This window comes from Balaenoptera ricei, chromosome 9 (genome assembly GCF_028023285.1).
Source record: "Balaenoptera ricei isolate mBalRic1 chromosome 9, mBalRic1.hap2, whole genome shotgun sequence".
In the NCBI taxonomy this organism is placed as follows: Eukaryota; Metazoa; Chordata; class Mammalia; order Artiodactyla; family Balaenopteridae; genus Balaenoptera; species Balaenoptera ricei.
Window position 1 is genome coordinate 80,662,604 of NC_082647.1, and position 21,033 is coordinate 80,683,636.

The 21,033-nt window shown below is 32.5% G+C and overlaps 1 protein-coding gene across 1 annotated transcript in view; it reads left to right on the top strand.

The window, feature by feature from the left end:
* The window catches only part of SEMA3A (semaphorin 3A), a 227,304-nt gene extending 206,745 nt beyond the window's left edge, over nucleotides 1-20,559 (top strand). Inside the window, exons 14-17 of the mRNA XM_059932864.1 lie at nucleotides 2,859-3,016; nucleotides 5,615-5,682; nucleotides 17,897-18,039; nucleotides 19,421-20,559. Coding sequence (XP_059788847.1) covers nucleotides 2,859-3,016; nucleotides 5,615-5,682; nucleotides 17,897-18,039; nucleotides 19,421-19,876 — 825 coding nt within the window. The 3' untranslated portion in view covers nucleotides 19,877-20,559. The remainder of the gene's footprint in view (nucleotides 1-2,858; nucleotides 3,017-5,614; nucleotides 5,683-17,896; nucleotides 18,040-19,420) is intronic.
* The last annotated feature ends 474 nt before the right edge of the window (nucleotides 20,560-21,033 follow it).

Sequence of the window (21,033 nt, forward strand, 5' to 3'; positions counted from 1 at the left end):
AAGTGTCCCTAGCCTTCATTTTCCATTACTGGAAAATTTTCACAACATCAGATGGAGTTTGATTTCCATTCAGATGTGACTGGAGTTTGATTTCATTCAGATGTGACTCAATTTCATTTATGCTCATGGAAATTTTAAAAGTGAGGCAGTAGTTTCAAGAGGGACAAGCCGTGTTGCAACTAATTTTCTGGGTAAACGGACTCATCCCCTGCTTATGAACCACAACTTGTTAAGGAGGTTAGTGAGAAAGCCTGTGGTGATGTTAAATTGGGCAGAAAAAGCACATCAGGTTATTTGCTGGTGACTGGCTTATGCTCAATGGTGCCTGCAAGCGTCCCCCATATTTCATTTAAATAGCATAATTCATTGTGAAAATCATTAATAGTACTGCAGAATAATCGTGAAGTATAAACTACATTGAATTGTATTTAATTTGGGACATTTTATCACTCTTTAGGTTTTCATTACAATGATTTCAGTTGCCATATTTTTGGTTTCATATTCTTCTCATGTATTATTTCTCTGATTTTCTCCTAAAGGGATCTGACAGATTTAAATATTATCATTTGGATAACAACTCCTTTACTACTCAATGCCATATTCTTACAGAAATCTATAAGTATGAATTTCATTCATGCTTCTTAAAAGTTATTGGCCAAACATAGAAATCTTTTTCTTAGGTATAACCAACTTGGTCAGTAGCTTTTTAAATAGTTATGACCACAGTATATGGTTTGGCATGTCTGTATTCACCAATGCCAACCATGCTTCTAGATACTGCTACCCCATTTTAACTAATTTAATTGTTGTTTAAACATTATGTTTGTTTCATTTTTTATCATATTGAGATTGCTTGCCTTCAATACAGTCTAAGTTTTTTTTTTTTAAAGGTGCTTTTGGAAGAGAGAAAGAATAGGAGGGAAAAAAAAGAATAAAGAATTTCTTTCCATTAGTTAAGTTCCCTGTTAATATTTTTCAAATTATGATGAACTGTTATCACATGCAGGTTCTGTAGATGCTTTAAGAGGGGTACAAATCAATAAAATTTTCTCTCAACCAGAAAACTTAATAATACTTTATCTTTTCCTCCCAGAGACTTTAACTACCATTTCTTAATTTGCCATGGTTTGTAGCATCTTTCAATATAATAATAGAAGGTGAATATAGTAAGAAGTTGATTTTCTGTAATATATTCCATATTCTATACACTATATATTCTATATACTATACTATACTATGTTCATGTACTATAAATATTCTTCACTTACTGAAATGGAATAAGCAATCAGTATATGTGCCTCCATAATAATTTAGTTTTTATTGTATTATTTCTTCCCCCTTTTTTTCCCTTTCTTATATTAAGATATAAGTAAGTTGGTTAGCTTTCAGCATATAATTATTTTCTAAAAGTACTCCTTATACCCTCAATAATTTCATAGATTCTAATAGTTACTTATATCTTCATTTAAACATATCTATTTACATATGTAGTCCCACCTTTGAGAGCCTTTTGGAAATGCAATTTTAATTATATCCATTGCTGACTGTTAGACAATTTGTTATAGTAAAAGAGCACACCATGGTTCAGAGACTGGCTTTTCTGTAACTTACTTTCATTTGTGGAGAAATTAAAATACACTTTTGAGGTCTTTTCCATATGTACTGTCATGTTTCAGTATTTTCACAACTTTTATTTAATGTTTTATTATAATTATTCAATCATCTAGAGCAAGAAAGGGAGCTATGACACCAATTACAGTAAAATGTAGAAAAATCACAAAACAGTCTTGTTTGTATTTCATTTTGTGTTTACATAAATTTGCAACTGGTATGCTACATTGGTTCAACTTTGTTAAAGATATTTTTTAACTTGTATTGAAATCCTGATGTAGTTTCTGTTAGAAAGCTTTCCCCCCCCCCCAATTCTGGCTCCTTTGATAATTTCAAATTGACTGAGGACAGTGGCAGCATAGACGTTTTATCTAGATGCATACTTTAAAGATCTAGTTAAACATGCTCATTTTATCAATAAGGAAGTTAAGTCTTAGAAAAATTATGTGAAAGGCCCAAGATCACAAGAGAGTTAATGTCAGGCAAGACCTTGGATCCAGGTATGTTGATGCCCAATACCCCACTTTTTCCCACAACACCTGAGTTTTTTGTTCAAGTCCACGGCACCAGCCAGAGTGTAATTGATTCCCCTATCTGATGATCTTTCGAATGAGAAGTAATTGAGTACTTTTGTTTAAAGTAATCTTCCTGGAGGTAGTGCAAAGGCAAGACATTTAGCGTTGAGCAAAACTTCTTACCAATGCGAGTGCCAAAACTTCACCCTTTCCCTTCTTATAGGAGGGCAGACTGCATTACAGGCAATGCAGTAGGGCACCCAAGAGTCAAAAGCAAAAGATCCCTGCCTCAAGACCAATCAGAATACATGGCAATGTAGATAATCTGATTAATCAAAATTATAAACAGTAGAAGTTAAAAAAGCAACCTAAGAGCAAAAACTGAAGGTTTGAACTTTACATTGCTCAGTGTCTTACTGTCTGTTTAAAATTTTTTATTTTTATGAGATTTAATTGACATATAACTATTGCTGTCTTCCTTTATCTTCCCTTGGTTTTACACTTATAAAATATACCTGTTTCAGTCAAATTTTTGGTTTTGATCTTGCTCTATTTTAAATGGTCACATTTCCTGCCAGGCCTTTGAAGAAACTACCAATAATGGAATGTTTTTAAACCCACAAATATAAACGTATTTTTGCTAAGCTAGAACCTTTTTTTTTTTATTTTTAAGAAAAAAAGAGATTTGAAAAACAAGGTAGTTTTTGTCATAACAGTAAACTCTTTCCACAGCAACAACTATATATTGGCTCTACTGTGGGAGTCACACAGCTCCCTTTACACAGATGTGATATTTACGGGAAAGCCTGTGCAGAGTGCTGCCTCGCCCGAGACCCTTACTGTGCCTGGGATGGCTCTTCATGCTCTCGCTATTTTCCTACTGCAAAGAGGTAGGAGGAATATTAGAAATAAACACAGTGTTTCATATTTATCTTATCTGATTCCATTTTTGGAACAACTTCTTCATATAAATACATCATCTTTTCTCTGATGAATAAAATGAGGTGTTATACTTCAGGGAACTCTTAGACACGTCCTAAACGTTGTACACAAACTTGGTTTACTTTTGTTTTAAAAAACAAAAACACTTTCTTAATTTGACAAAATAGTCGTTTCAACGTATTCTCTACTACTCCCTTAAGGCTTCCTTTCCCCCTTGATATTCACCAGTATTTAAGAAACAAGCAATAATAGGTGAAGTAATATACAGTACTTGTTAATATAAACCTGAAGATGAACAGTATGCACATGAACATATTGAAACATTTAATAGAAATTAACATTATTAAGCCAATGCATTATAGGAGCAGTAAAATTTGTTTTGTTTTTTTATCTTAGCTAATGTTTTACAAGAAGGTAAGAACGTGGCTTTTTTCATTGCTAACGAGATGTGTTCTACCACATTTGGATCATTTTAAAGGTTTTGGAAAAATATTAGGGAAAAGAAATAACCCTAATATCTACTTAAATATTTTAATTACACACTAGATAATATTGACTGTAGTGTTAAATCATCTACAACTTAAATCTTTCATATAGTCAGTCTATATGGATTAAAACACAGTTACCTTGTTAATAATAATATTAAATATAAATGTAGTATTAGCTTATTCCATTTAATAAATATGCAATTTTCTTAAGCCTTCAATATTCAGAATTTAGACAACATGTTAGTATTACTTTCATATACCTATTGACTTTGTTGGAAGTTTAAATTTAAAACAAGAACTTAGTGTGGAGATAATGTGTTATTGATCAAAGAAACCATGGATAATTTAATAAATAGGAATATGCTGTTTTCACAGCAATAAAATTAAATTAATTAAGAATAAGGTTTTATGCTTCTTATAATCAGTTAGCTCTAAAGGGCTTTTAATGTTGCTTGAAAGTGTGGAATTCATGTTTGAACTAAAAATGGGTATTATTTCCTTTCCATGTGAAAATGTATATATAACATTGCCTAATTTAGTAATAATCCATTTGAACTTTAAGCTTTTCTTAATGAGAAAGAAGATAAAAATAAGATCATAACTACATCTATAATAAGTTAAAAAGCTGGATGTTATTATACATTTGAAATGTGTTTATTGCATACCTAGAATCCAAGATTGAAGGAATTATCATTAACACATTTTTGTTGTGCCTTGCAGATTTTACTTAATCCAATTTCATGTGTCTTTGAAAAGGATGTTTAGAGGCCTCACAATTTATATATTCTTTGTGATGGCATTTTTCAAAAGCTTCAATGGCAGTAAAAAATGCCTTCCCAAATGCTTTGTGGTTCGTGTTTCACAAGTTCCCTTGTGGGCTCAATTTTGAAATGTGCAACATCTGTTTGATAGTCTCACCAATTCTACAAATAGAAATCTATAAATACCTGGGACTTCTAAATTTATGAATACAGTAACAAATTCCATGTTTGCAATTCTCAGTGGCCTTTGTGAGAGCTCTTTTCAAGGATGGTAACTAACTGTGCAGCAAGACAATACCCATTAAAATAGATGCAGAAAACAGATGGGCAAGTGTCCCCAGTCTTTTCGAGTCAGTCACACAGAGCCAATCTCCAGTTTTAGCCTTCTACTCCAACTACACATCTAGTTGGCACCACAACGGCTGGAGCCAACCTCCTTCCTCCCAGTCAACCAGTAGCCAAGTGTAGAGAGAGGACTCCCAGAATGCACTGTAAGTAACATGATCTGAGCAGTAGAATGCAGGAGAAATTAATTTCGAGTTTTATAGCAAATTTAGCTTTTCTTTTAGAGGTAAGTTCGTCTTCTCTCTCACCTTCCTCTGATAAAAGGAGGAGCCTTGCTCCACGGTATTTGTTGTTGTTTTTGTCCTTTTATTCACTTCGCGGGTAAATTGGTTTGCAATCATAACCATGTAATCATAAAAGAAATGTTTTATAAAAAAAAGTTGATATAGCAACCAAAAAGAAAAATTAAAGACTAACTTACAAATAGAATTCATAGTCTTAATACTATAATTTAACAACAGTCTATTTAAGGAATTATGTGTAAGTATTAAGAGAAAGAGAACATTCATGTGAGTTTTAATTTTCAAGCTTACTCCCTCATTAGAGATTAGGAAAAAAAGTTTAATTCTATTCATTGAATAAATGGGTTGCTCTTCTGTATTTTGTGCTTTTTCCTCAGAATTTAAGATATTAAGAATTTTAGATTTTCTAGATGTTAGATTCTTACTGACATTCAGTAGCAAAAAGAAACCATGAATTTTCTGTTATCAATACTTTGCAAGACTTTTTGTGCATTGTTAGTACATTTATATACTATTTTCCATTTTGATCATCTTTCAGACTGCTCTTATAGGTATAATGAGCTGCTTTTAAAAAATCTTTTAGGCAGATGTAGATGCATCTCTTCTGATAAACTCCCAGGGTCTTTGATTTTGACTCTTCTCAATTCTTATGACAAATTCTCAAGAGGGAATAGAGATACAGTAATATTTTTAAAATATAATTGTTTTAGACGCACAAGACGACAAGATATAAGAAATGGCGATCCGCTGACTCACTGTTCAGACTTACAACACCATGGTAAGTTATAGCATTTTTAATCTTTCAACTTGCTAACACCAGGGTAAAACCATAAGCAATAATGCATATCCACACACATGCATGCAAGTTATACACCTCTGCCAGAATACTTAGAGAAGTGCAACTGAAGAGAAAGAAAATCTTGTAGAAAGAAAATTCCAATGAACACAAAGCACTGAATTATGTTTTATTATTGTAGGTATGATAAATTCAGGATGTTAGACCCTTACGAGACTTAACGCTCAATTTTCTCATGTAAACCAAAAGAAGTCAAGTTTAAGTACATGCTTTTGTATGTAGTAGCAACCTGAGAGTAGTAGGCAACAATTATATTCATTTAAATATATCAAAGAAGAAAGTGTAGTCTTAAAATAAGCCATGCAAATTACTCATTAATACGCTCATAATATAGACCCAGTATATTATTACTGGGTATCCTACTCAAATAGAAGATAGTTTGGATGTCTTCACTCTGTACTAGGATAGTCCCTTGAACTGGGGCTTTTGGGCCAAGTTCATTTTATGCTTCCTAAAAGATGTCAAGGTCTATGTCAAGTTGCTTATTTAATGATGAAATATCAACCAATCTTCATTTAAAACGCATTAAAATTGTAGTATAGCTCATCCCTCCCCACCCCCACTTCAACCCTTTACAAAAACAATAATTAGGCTATGCTTCCCCCTGCTGGGAAAACTCAGCAGTGACATCACTGCTAACGAACAGCTCAGTTAAAAATGGCTAAAATATCAAATGTAAACATTTTACATGTAATTGAATGTAATTATCCTGTTAACTTTTTTGGTGCGTTTTACATTAATCTTAAAAGAAGGTATACTATTTTTTATCATTTACTTGGATTTGATTTACTAATTCTGTGTGGAGAACATTCATGGTTCATGAATGTTAAGAAAGAAAACACACTGTACGAATAGCACCCAGCAACATTCCAAAACCTAGTTGCCTTTCTGAAAGTCCCTGTGTGTATCCTACATGTACTGGTATGTGATTCATGAATGTCCGCACAGTTGTTTGGGGGATACCAATACCAGGAGACAGGTAGCCACAAATTGGGCCTATATTTTGAATTCATTTTGCTTGCAAAATTTCCTTATCTGTTTGTTATTTGCTTTCCTGTCTGTTATCGCTCTCATTATAAAAATAAAAAAATACCACTAGATTTGAGCATATGTTATAAGTTTTTGTCTTTATACGGATTTAGTGCATTGTTGATACATCCTCATTTAATTTTTCGGATGGCATATTTCAATTGGACAACAAAATATTCACTAGTCTTCTATTTATTTCACGTAGAAATATTGAATTATGATCAGCAGCTTTTCAACAATACAGTATTATGAAATATTAATTCCTTTTATTAAAGAGTATATTTGCTTAGATATAGAGAGGCTAATGATACTAACTAGAAGTAAAAGAAACAAGATGATGTAAGTAGAGCTCATTTCCAATCAGATTTAATCTCCATGTCAATATGGACCTTGCTATTTTGCTCACTTTTTTATCTCTAGGTCTGTAACAGATGCAATATTGTAAATATTGTAGATATTTAATAAATATTTGTTGAATGAATGATCTAAATATTTCAAGCTATAGCATAATACTTACGTTTCTCAGTAGAGATTTGATCTAAATAGCATCCGTTATTTATTGTGAAAATGATTTGTCATACATTGTTATTAATACCATTGTATTCATAAGTAGAATCTTTAAGAAATATCATAAACCAATTAACTAATAAATTATAGTTGCAAACCACTTTATGTAGGATACCATGCTATGTTTTGAAGATCGCTAGAGAAATATATATATATATATATATATATATATATATATATATCTTATTAATGCATCCATTTTTTTAGCAATTCAGTCCCTTCATAGACCCAGTTAGTGTTTTTCCTAAGTGATATATATGCTGGAATTATGAGTGTACATATATACAAGGAAAAGTTGACCGAAGTCATATTTATTTTTTTAAGTGAGGCTGTGGATAAATAAATATTGTTAACGGTTGAATGAATGGGCTTTGGAGAGTGCTTCAGATTTTAAAGTTATGTTTTGATGAAATTAGAGTGGTACAACCCTATAAACTTTGGGAATATAGAATTGCTTAGCTGTAGAAAGTAAAATGAATGTGAATAACTTTTTTCTCCTGATTCTTCAGTTGGAATGCATACTGTAGGGAGGAAAAATAATTGCTGTGTTTCAATGTTACTGGGTCTGCGTGTGTGTATAAAAACAACCCCAAGTAGATGCTTGTGATATATGGGAGGAAATGGTAAAATAGTTCAAGAAGCTCTGCAGTAGTAAAAACATTCCTTTTTTGAAGGCCTCTTTATTCCTTGTCTGCTTGTCTTGCTAATTGACCAAACATAAAAAATACACACCATAGATAACAGTAAATTTCAAATGTTTGGAAACTAAGTCAGGCATTCCCATATGGTCAGACTGAGTCTTACCATTAGGAATCAGTGAATTATCTTGGAATAGGTGATGTCAATCTTTGAAAGTAAAATGGGCAGAAATCCAGAGCTCAGCCCTGTTAAATCATGTATGTTGCCTTGCTAATGTCACATCTCACATTGAATAAAATATATGTGCTCATATGAAAACATACAAAGATATGAGATGTTTTCGCAGAAACCGCTAAGCAAGCTGAAGCCAATTATACACTTCAGGACCATCAGTTCCAGCTGTAATGGTAAACATATTCTGTAAAACTCTATATTTTACATCTCTTGAGGTTTTAATAGAGAGACTATATAAAATAACTCAGAATTAAGGTGGAAGACATTTCACTCTCGATGAAACCTTTAACACTTACTCAGTGCTCTGTTCGCTCTCTTGTAAAGGCAGCACTAATGGTGAGCTGGACTGGATGAAACAGAAAAATCCAGCTCCACTTCCCCTTTGTCCAGCACACTCTCCCCCATTGCCGGTAGCCTTTTGCCTAGGGAAATTTCAGTACAAAACCCTAAATATATGTGCTGGCAGATCTTCTTGTCTTCCCATTCACTCATACACAATGCTAACGAGAAACCTCCAGTATGTTCCCTTTCCTAAAATAACTGTTGTGCACAGAATTGGAGCTTGTCTGACTTTGCATTCAAGAGCATAAGTGGTTGAGTCAATTTACCTTTAAACTACCTCTCATTCTTCCTTCTTTACTAAGCAAGCTGTACTATGATCTACATGTCCAGAAAGGAAAAAGCTATACCAGAAGTAACAATTTTTGAAAATTAATATCTTAGATTTTTGCATCTTTGAAATATTTTATGTCCTAACTTCTACATTAATGCCGTCATTGAATTTCACTTTGTAATAGTTCTCTTGGCTGTTCTACATACATGCGTTTCCTTTCCAACAACCCACAGTAAAATGTTGGCAGAATTCAACCTTCTTCATTATCTCCACAACTAGTTCATCTCAATTTATGTCTTGGTTGGCATAATTTAAATGATATCATTCCAAAATTGTTCCAAAATTTCATAAAATATCTCTGGCAGTGTCATCTTTATGGTGTGCAGAGCTGTAAATTTAGTATTTTGGAGCAATGCTAATCTGGTCTGTGCTTTAGCTTCTTTTATACATGTAGAAAATCCAACTATGAATCTGAGCATTTGGCCCCAAGAGAAACCTCAAGATTTGATAGATGAGCTGATGTCAGTCCTAAAAAAAATCCCTAACTTTAATAAATTACCAAATTGTATCAAGTCTAAGACGTCACTGAATGTAAGATGCACCATTATGTACTGCTTAGAGAGAAAAACTGCCCAAAATGGACAATCTAATATATGGTCCCAGCATCAAGCCAGAACTCAATATGTTTCAGTATTGGCACAAAGGAGAAATAAATTCCCAACCGAAAGAAGATAGCAAAGAAATTTGCCTGTTTTACTCCTTGAACCACAAAGGTGGTCCTCATGAAGGTTTAATTTCTGAATTCACACCAATGGGGTGGACCAAAAGCTTCAGACAAAACTTTAATTTAAGGAGCTGTCAGCTTAGTAGGGTCTCACGTGTCTGGAAGAAGTAAGAACAAATTATTTCTGGAAGGAAGCAACTTCAACTCAGATGGAGAACAACTGTAAGACATTCTGATATCAGAGATGTTAAAATATAAAGAAGCATGCATCCTAGAATGAAATTATTATAGTAGTGTCTTCCATAACTTTTGTAAACCTTTTTTGAAACTGTTTTCACTGGAGAAAATCAATCATCACCACAGTAGTCTTCTGATATTACATTAGGCCAATAATCCACTTATTCATAGTACATGTATGCGAGACCTGCACACACAACCTGAATAAGAAGAATAAGAAGAGGTTTAAAATATTTTGTGCTATCATTGTTCCTTATTAAAGGTTTTAAATATGTCATCAGAGATCACCCAACTGTTTATACACCTATAATTTAACTATTGTAAATGAAAAGTTCTTAAACAAGCTGTATTTTTTTAATTCCAAAACTTATAAAGAAAACATATTAAATAAAATACAAGGTGGTATTTTTGTTATTGTTTATGGAAGGTTTCTACTTCAGCAAATGGGTGTTTTCCATCATCTTCTATCATATCTCTTCGGAAAACGTAAATTGAACATTAAAGTTCATGTTTCCTTATTTTTAAAGGTGTAAATTCCCATGGTAATTTTACTCTGTCATGTAAATTATATGTGTTTTCTTGGTAAAGAATTTGCTATAAAGTCATGAAAATAAAACATATCAGACATTTAATATAGACTGTATAGTACAGTAGATACCTTCATATTGGTGTTGCTTTTTAAAATAATTGAGTTTCAGCCCTCCCTATACTAAGAAGCATTGAAGCCTCTGATATCCCAAGATTATTAAGCACGTTATTAAAATGGCTTCATAGTTAACTTCAAAACATGTCAATTTAATTTTTGTATTTTAAATCAATGTATACCTTAAAAATAAGACACTAGCAATTCTCTCTAAAATAATTACCTATGAACAATAAAATTAAAATATCCTAGTCATATCTCTCTGTTTATCCATCTACCTATCTATACACTGACAAGAGCATTTAAACACAAATCCACAGGTATCTGTGAATTCAAGGAAAGCTGGAAACTCCTTGAATTGTAAAATTCAAAGTGTTGTATTCTGGTTGATAATTATTTCCCAGCACCAGAGACAGATCTTAATTTAGGGCATAAAACAAAGTAGTTTAAAATTTAAATTTATTTTAGCAATTTGATAAATTATAAGTTTAAATTTTCTCTAAGGTTTCATTAATTGAGTCTTTTTTGCACTTGAGAAATAGATGTATTGAGCATATGGACTTTAATACATATGCACACATTTCTAGGCACATGTATGCATGCAAACTCACATGCAACAAACATGTACTGAGAAACTAGCTGGTATAAGCATCACACAGAACATTGGAGAAATATTATACTAAGCATTATCTTGATGAATAAACAACTAGTACCCCTGTTATATAGCTGTAAATTTGTGTTAAGTGCACTACAGTATATGAGATTATTAAATCAGTTGTTAGCCATCTTAATATTCAGTCAGGCCCAAAATATACATGAATGTCAAGGATAAATGTTAAGGATGAATGAAACTTTTGTCTTCTTTTTTTATTTTTAAATATTTTATAGCTTCCCAAGAGTTATTGATTCGTCCATGAAATGCCTTTTCAGCTACTGCTACTTTTGGAGATATTTATTATTCATCCACTTGAAGTCAAATTAGAGTCATTTCTATTGATAAATTACCTGTTGTATTTCTGGAGAAAATAATCTAGAATCCAGTGAGAAAAATCTAAGTAATGTTGTTTATAATAAGAAGTGCATATCTACAGCTTTCTCTGTCACCATGAGTTGGTGGACAACATTTCCTTTCCTCCTTTGCTTGACCTTTTACATTGAATAATATTGGGAAAAAATTTACAGTGTAAAATATTAAAATTACAATGTGATGAAAACAAGTGGAATTAGATTTCTCTTTATGTAGTTTGGCAACTAATTGAATTTGCTAAATATTTAAAATAATTTGCAACTATTTTCCCTCCCCCAAATTGTTTCATTATTTATGAAATTCAGCTTTTTAATAACCTAAAGGGGTAGAATATCAAAAATGACAGCAGAGATCAAATAGCTGAATACATATATGGTTCACTACCTCACCTATCTCTGTCTTTTCTACATGAAATCAAATTTCCTAAGATTTTTACATTATTAGCATTTCAATCTTGGGAGACATTTATGGGGTTAAAATGGAGAGTGAAATAAATGGAAAGCTGAAATGTGATGCCTTCTGTTTCTGCTGTATTGGAAGAGAATCAAATACTAAATAAGGCCTTTAGCAACGTGATATTTCTGGCCAAATGATGGATATCTTGACTTTTTGTTGTTACAAAAGGAAGCAATTTATTTAACTTCTTTCTTTCCTCCCATTCTTTCTGGCTTATTAGCCTCATTTCATTTCCATAAATTATCCCACTGAAAGAGGAAATGGTTAATTGAAGATTGCTTCCTTAAAAACATTATTTCTTGTCATTAACAGCTGCAACATATTGTAATATGTGTTATTCAAACACACTGTGATGCTTTAAAAATAATTTTAATGTTCTCAATTATTTTGCTCTAACTATTCACTTCAACCCATAAGAATTCATTATGCCAATTTAACAACTCACCCTTCTTGTCTACTAGTAATATTCATGACAAAAGTTTGTATTCAAAATCATTGCTTTCTAAGTATGAAAAGTAGTTTTAAATTGATTACAATGAGATTGCTTTCTTTCTGGAAAAATTACTTACTGGCATAGACATCATTTAGAGATATAGGTGTCCCTGGAGATATGAGAATACATTCATATATAATTTCTCAAATATCTTTCTCTTCTTATTATCCCATATTTGAAATTTTTGATTTTGGAGTACACTTGATTCATCATCATCATCTTCTACCATATCTCAAGTCAACTCTTGTAACATTATAAAACTTAACAAATTTAGAAGACTTGAAATGTTTACAGTGCAATAATGTATTCTGTCATAATGAGGGTTGTAAACCCTATGCCATTTTTAATTGATTAAACTCTTAATCATTTATGTAATTATGATAACTCTTTATCTTGAAAATGTCAAAGTTACACGAGATTTCAGCTTTTAAATGCAGAGTAAATTGTTCCCTGGATTTGCCATTTAGCAAACATCAGCTAAGGGTTTATGACTACCTTGTGCCCAAATTGTGGAACACACAGTATGAGGGAGATAATCAGATTAATAAAAAATTGTAACAAATAAGACTACAGGTGCTCTAAAAATACATATAAAACGAGATTTTTTGAAAGCATAGAAGAAGCACTACTTCTTTTTGGTACGAATGAGAGAGCAGAATTGCTGCTGGGAAGGAGTTCATAATTTGTCTTATTAGGGCTTCTCAAAAAGGATTTTAATTTTTGAATAAACAGTTGAAACTATCACAAGAACAGCAATAACAATAATATCACCTCACATATTTATGACTACCTCTGTATCCAGACATGATACTATTATTTGTATGTAGATATATTTTAATAACAAAAAATATTTAAGGGGATTATAAAAAGTATATGCTGTCTGTAATTGATAAGTGACCTAATACATTTCAGACAATTTGCAATTGTTTGATTAAAAGCAAAGATAGGATAAAGGCAGCAATAATGTCACACAAAGCAGATGTACTGACAGAGAACAAAACCAGGCATGTGACAAGAACATATTTACTAAGAACATATTTACTAAGAACAAAACCAGGCATGTGACAAGAACATATTTACTAAGAACATATTTACTAAGAAGTTATAAGGGTAAGACATAAATTTGTCTAATGGGTTTTTTCAGCCAATGTGGGGGGAGAAATATGGTCAACTGGTGAGTCACAAAGTTCATTAAAAAATTCAGTTGTTCAAGCGAATCTCAATAATTCCTAAAAACTAACATTAGAAAAATTTCTCAAAGATGAACACCATAGTCAACAACATTGGGACATAAACACAGTGAACAAATCCATAGAGTATTGCTTATGGGTTCCCTCAACATAGATCAGAGGGACCCCACTCAACAGGATTCAGTAAAATCAATTATATCATGGGATTAACACAATGTGTTTCATGTAAACTGCTGTTGGTTCAACTATAATCCAGACAGATTTTAGATTAGATTTACCTGTATGTGCAAGATTTCATATCCTTCAGGAAATCTTTAATCAACAATGTTTTCTCAGGTGAGCTTTTGATTTATATTGTGTATTTATGAGTTCAACAGTATATGCTGTGAAAAATACTTATAGTGCAGCTATATTCTATGCCACCATTTCTATGCAGAGCTGTTTGCTTTAATAACAGTCAAAATGATAGTGTATTTGGCATCCAAAAAATTGTAAATCTAATAAGTTTAGAAGTCAAGAATCAAAACGTTGTTCCTGTTTGTTAAATTTTTTTTTTTTTTTTTTGAGAGAAAGAGAGGGAAAGAACGAGACAGAGATGGGGGTAAAGGGGCATGGGGGGGAAGAAAGGAGGGAGAAAAGAAGAGAGAGAAAAACATATTGTTATTAGACCCCTAATGTTTCCTATGTTGTACAAAATTTACTCAAGCGGTTGGGATAGAAGGGTCAGAAAAGGGAATGGATATTTACTCAGTGCCTTCCAGTAGTCTATTGTGTGTAAGATCGGCTGCAAGGATATATTGTACCACATGGGGAATATAGCCAATATTTGGTAATAACTGTAAATGGAGTGTAACTGGTAAGAATTGTATAAAAATAAATGTAAAATTAAAAATTAAATAAGATATTTATTGAGTATCTGTTTATAAGGTATCAGGTGTGGAGAAATTAACAGAAAAAATGTTTACAGGGTGTGACATCAAAGCACCCAAATATATGAATGCTTGGCTGAGGCCACTTTAAATGAAAGTTCTGGTCCTAAATTAAAAATTGCTGATGATAGAAACATTCTACTGCAGAGGAATTAAGAGAAACAAATGTATTCAGAAGATATTTAGTTTTTTCCATTTTTTTGGCAATGGTCGCAGAATCTAACAACATACAGTAGGAGACTCTCAAACCAAAGAAAGAGAGTAGTACCTCTGCATACTAAGACTGATAGTTAATGTGACAGGACTTTTAGCTTCACTGCTTACTAACTAGAAGATTTTATTTTGCTTTCAATTTCGACAAAGGAGAGGAAGAAAGGGCCAACTTAGAGGGGAATGAATTCTTAAGGTATTGGCAAGAGTAGTTATTAAGACACCAAGACAGTGAACCAAATTCACCAGTTGTGCTTCTTATCTTACTCAGGTGGGAAAGTATTTGAATATCATGATATTTCTTGAAGTCCATGGCCTATTGCTATATTAAAACAAAAACAACTTGGTATAAATTTATTAGATTCTACTATAGATAAGTAACAGATGAAATATTTTTTAAATTCAAGAAACATTTACTACTAAGAGAATTCTTTTCTTTTAATGGGTTTTGGGAAACATTTGCTGTCACCAGAGATCTTGGAGAGAAACTAAAAACTAAGCAGATTTCCCAAGACTCTAGAGGTGAAAGAAAGCTCTCTATGGATCAGTTAGAATGATTAAATTAATTGAGAAGACAAACAGTGACTTTTTTGAAAATGTGCCTAATAGATGATTCATTTATATTAAGCTCTATTATGTCTTATTATACAAGTTACATTGCTTTTCTTATCTGTGTATCAACTAATGTACTGAAGGATTTATACAGAGCTCTATGTTTGAGAGCAATAACTTATTTATACCTTAGATTTCTATAGATATCTATAGTAACTTGGACAAATTAGATGAGAGACAAGTCAAGTATTATCATAAATTTCTACAAGAAAACTAGACCTGAGAGGCATGGCTGGCAAGACAGAAGATACTGGTGGATAACCATATTGTTTGTCTCTAAATCCAGCTGATTTTTTTCTGTGTTATCATGCTGTCATATATCTTGTGATTCAGTAATATGTAGATACTGAATGAAAAGCTACTTCCTAAAAGTAATAGGATTTCTTTTTTTAATTAAATATTTTTTTATGTTTTTATTTTATTGGAGTCAGAACACAACATGAAATCCACCCTTTTAACAAAATTTGAAGTATTGTTCACTGTAGGCATAATGTTGTATAGCAGATCTCAAGATCTCATTTATCTTGCATAACTAAAATGTTATACCCATTGACTAGCAACTCCCCATTTCCCTTTCCCCCCGCCCCTAGCAACCACCATTCTACTATGTGCTTCTACGAGTTTTTACTACTTTAAATACCTCATCTAAGTGGAATCATGCAGTATTTGTTTTTCTGTGACTGGCTTATTTCACTTAGCATGTCTTCAAGTTTCATCCATGTTGTTGCATATTGCAGATTTCCACCTTTTTTAAGGTTGCATAATATTACAAGTAAATAATTTCTAAATCAAGTTTAAACTGCACAACCATTAGCAGAAAAAAAAAATGCATTCTATGTAAACTCTAAAGACCTCTGTGACAAGGCATTCTAATTATTCATGATAGCTCCTGAATCACAGATCTTCCAGCTCGTGTTGGACATAGACACTCAATTCATCTTTATCCAAGGAAGCAGATGTCTTGCAAACTAGCACAGCAACATGTGCCATATCTGTTCAATCAAAGATATACTAATAATTTCAGAGGGAAAAGAAAAACACTACCATAGTGCATGTATATATTGACACACAGATATACATATCTCCAACATGAAATAAACTGTGACTTGGAATCAGTTAAATATTGTTTCTTTACATTTCAGTCATTTCCTGTTTTTTATTATTTCTAGGGGATTGATCTTTCAAATAAGAAGAGATAGATACTTGCCAATATTAGAAGAGTTTTGTTTCACACCTGGAACAATAAAAGAAAAAGCACTGGGATTGACATCCCTGGAGATAGCAAATGCAGGCAGAAGGTTGACTATAGGTAGGGTGAGAATAGGAGATGATGGCCATAGGCTGTGTACGGGAATTGGATGGAAGCAGGATTTTGGAAAGCTTTAAACTTAGAGCAAATCATACTGTCTATGACAGACAGAAGTACTCAGATAGTTATAACAAGAGTAAAACTGTCAAAGTGATGCAGAAAAAGGGGGAAACATTTTTTTAATTAAAAATCTAGCTGAGTTTGAAGAAGAAAGCAAAAATTTTTCATCTGTCTACACTGTCAGCCCTCTATGCATGTGAAAATATATTTATTATTTTCTAAATTAATTTAATGAGTTCCAGATTGTACAGGATGTCATAATGGAAACAGGATTAAACAAGATAATGAGTTTTTTTTCTCTAAATGAGTTTTACCTAGACGCCCCGTGTCGTGCTTTTGATCTTAACTGTGTTTCATTTACCACATTGAAGGAGGTTACATAAAGGGTAAAATAATAGAAACTTAATCAGGAAACAGGATTTTTTATTGCTGCATTTTATTATATACTCTTGCCATATTCTTTAGCCTAATTCTTGAAAATAATAAAAGATGTGTCATTTTAAAATAAGGACAGTTGAAACCACATTGCATTATAATTGTGCATCTTTCTTCTGGACCATCCCAAACATTTCACACCAATTGATCTTCAGATCAAACTTGTAGATTATTTAAGGGTTATTGGTGGGGAGTATAAACTTCCTGAACTCTACCTTCTGTAAAATACTAGATAAATATTACTGGCTGGTAAATTTGATTTTACAGATGAAACACAAACACAAAAAGGCAAAATTAAGTTCTCAGAAATGGACTCTTATTTCCAAAAACCCAATCGAATAACTTTTCTGCTGGAGAATTGTGGCAGAAATTCACTGGCACCATTAGTCAGGGCATAGAGTTTTACAATGAAAATAATATCTTGGAGAGTATTATCATGGCATATAAATGTATAGTTATACTGCACACAGGACTGATTTTGTTAATGTAATGCTATTTTCTGGTAGACAAATCTCTGTATATGCTTTATATAACCCATACCGAAATAATTAGTCTATTTAGGTAGACACTTGAATTCTGAAACCTTGTCATTTCTGCCATCTTCAATCAAATTGGAAAAGACTTCCAACTTGGCAACAAATTCATCTCCTGAATTTCTGAATAAATACTTTGGAAAGTTGAGTTTACTTCTCTAACATTTTCTCATTTCATTTCCTCATCATTGGCCAGATAATCACCATGGCCACAGCTTTGAAGAAAGAATCATCTATGGAGTAGAAAATAGTAGCACGTTCCTGGAATGCAGTCCAAAATCACAGCGAGCTCTGGTCTATTGGCAATTCCAGAGGCGAAATGAAGAGCGAAAAGAAGAGGTATAGGAAAGAAACTGACTGGATTAATTCTATATGACATATGCCGTTAAGTGACTCCAGCATGGTTGACTTGAGAGGGGAAAAAAAGTACTGTGAATATTTATTCTTTTCTTAACATACCAATACTCATTCATTAAACAAGTATTAATTGAAGGCTGATTTTATGACAGGCTTTGTGCTAGGAGTTAGAGAAACAAAGGTGAACTGGTAAGAGTTTTGTCTCAGAAGCTGTTTGGGGATATATTTTAGAGACTTCTTCTTTCTTCCTTGAGTTATCTACAAAACAATTATGTTATCTACATTCGTATACAAAAAAAAAAATCTAATCCTTCTACTAATTTTAATTTTTGTTTAATTAATCCTGCTATCCAAACATGTTTTCCTTTCTCCATTAACTTCCTCCTCAAATGGGAAGGGGCAGTTAAGGGAAAGGAGTAGTAGATTTTGGATAAAGGATCTGAGGTCCAGTTATGAACTCTGATGTGAACTGTGCATGTAGTTTCACACAAATCTTCCTCCTCAATGGATCCATTTATTCCTCTGTAAAATTTAAAAAAAATATATACATAGAAAATCTCAGTGAGTACTCTGAGCCTTTAAAACTTTTTAAAAAGCATTAAATAGGGTAACCATAGTATGTAGGTGATTTGTGAATGTACAATGTGCAGACAATTTTACAAACATAATCTGAATGTAGAAGTAAAAGTCCTTCCGTTATCTCTTTTGACAGTTGAAGCAGTCTTTAAACATGTAATCACATCATATAAATGTTAAGGTTGATTTTATATATTACCAGCTTTGGCTTTCAGAGATCTCTTTTGTAAACTGTATTCAAAATAAAAGTGAGGTCAGACATATTAAATAGCCTATCTTCATGTCACATCTAAGACTTAGGAAATTGAATAAATAAGTAAGCATGCAACCCCATGTTTTTTCTGGTTGCTCAACTGCTGAACTTATTCTATTTTTTCAAACCTTATTATAAATTTATTCTAATGCGTTGTTTTCTAGTATCATGTTTCTGTATTTCCAATTCCAATATTCAGTGTTAACTTTCTCTTATATTTATATACCTTATTTCAAATTTATAAAGTATATCTTTGTCCTTTCATCCCATTATCTTGATTACTTTAAATTATTATGAAAAATTCTATTAAGACAATAGACAACCAATATTTTGCAATACTTCTTAAAAACAATTGGAAGAAATTTATAACTCTTTTCCCTGATAGGAAAATGCTGTCATTTCTCTTAAACTAGAAATTTTATTAACTATTAAAATGTGTCTCAGTACACAGTCTAAATTTTTGCTGAGACAGAGTTTTGGAGCCTGTATTTCTTGTAAATATGTATGATTTTACTACATCTTTTCTTTTGCTAGGTCAGAGTGGATGATCATATCATCAGGACCGAACAAGGCCTTCTATTGCGTAGTCTGCAGCGGAAGGATTCAGGCAATTACCTCTGTCATGCCGTGGAACACGGATTCATGCAAACTCTTCTTAAAGTGACCCTGGAAGTCATTGACACAGAGCATTTGGAAGAGCTTCTTCATAAAGATGATGATGGAGATGGCTCTAAGACCAAAGAAATTTCCAACAGCATGACACCTAGCCAGAAGGTCTGGTACAGAGACTTCATGCAACTCATCAACCACCCCAACCTGAACACAATGGATGAGTTCTGTGAACAAGTTTGGAAAAGGGACCGAAAACAGCGTCGGCAAAGGCCAGGACATACCCAAGGGAACAGTAACAAATGGAAGCACTTACAGGAAAATAAGAAAGGTAGAAACAGGAGGACCCACGAATTTGAGAGGGCACCCAGGAGTGTCTGAGCTGCATTACCTCTAGAAACCTCAAACAAGTAGAAACTTGCCTAGACAATAACTGGAAAAAATGCAATATACATGAACTTTTTTCATGGCATTATGTGGATGTTTACAATGGTGGGAAGTGCAACTGAGTTCCACCAATTATAAATTAAGTCCATGAGTAACATTACTAACAGGCTTTCTTCCTAATACCAACACTTAATAGAGGTCAGGTGAACGCAGATGTTCACGCTAGTGACTTAATGTTTCCTATGAGATTTCACTATACCGGTTTCGCTTTCTTCTTTGCCTGAGAAATAAAAATGTCATTTGCCATGTTGCCATCTAAAGAAGAAAAACTGCATCAGCAAAGCCATTTTATTGAACTAGAAGTTTTAAACTGCATGGATTTACTAAGCTGATGAATATTCCAAAACACTGTTGGATTCAAGGATATTTTTTGTCTACCAGCACTCGTGTTTATATGTACTGGAGGAGTAAAATGATACTGAATTAAACGGTCTGTGGAAATATGAAAACCATAAACCATCCATCATCCAGAAGAAAAATGGAATACACTGATCTACTACTGATGTCTTCTTCCAGCTTTGATCTAAAGATGTATTTTATTAAAACTATAATTTAAATGTACCATGACAAATATGCAGAAAAAATTAGCTCTTTTCTAAGCTAGAGTAGGTTTTTGTCTTACAATTATTGTGCTATGTAGTTTTTGTTTTTAAAAACTCCAGTTGTGTGCTGCTTTTTTTAAAACGTTTTCAGTTTTGCAAGAGGAATAACCAATATTGTCCTAGAAACACATATACATCATTAACAACTAATTCCTAAAATCTGGATATAAATTATGCTTTATTTCTCTGAGGAATTTAAAAAAAAAAACACTTCCCCTTCTTCAAATATTATCTAAATTAATTAAAACCTGCATAATGTTCTTAGAAAAACAGAGCATTTAACCGGAAAAAAAAGAGAAGAAAGAAATAGATTTGTAAATGCATTTTCTTGTACCTAATGGATCAACAAAGAGAAAAGGAACTGCATATTTCATGCAAATAGTAAGCATTGGTTTAATTTAATGTTAATAGAAAATGTCTTAATTCTGCGCTTGAATTCCTGCCTGATATCTGAGACATAAAAACTCTCTCTCATGACTCCATTTGGAA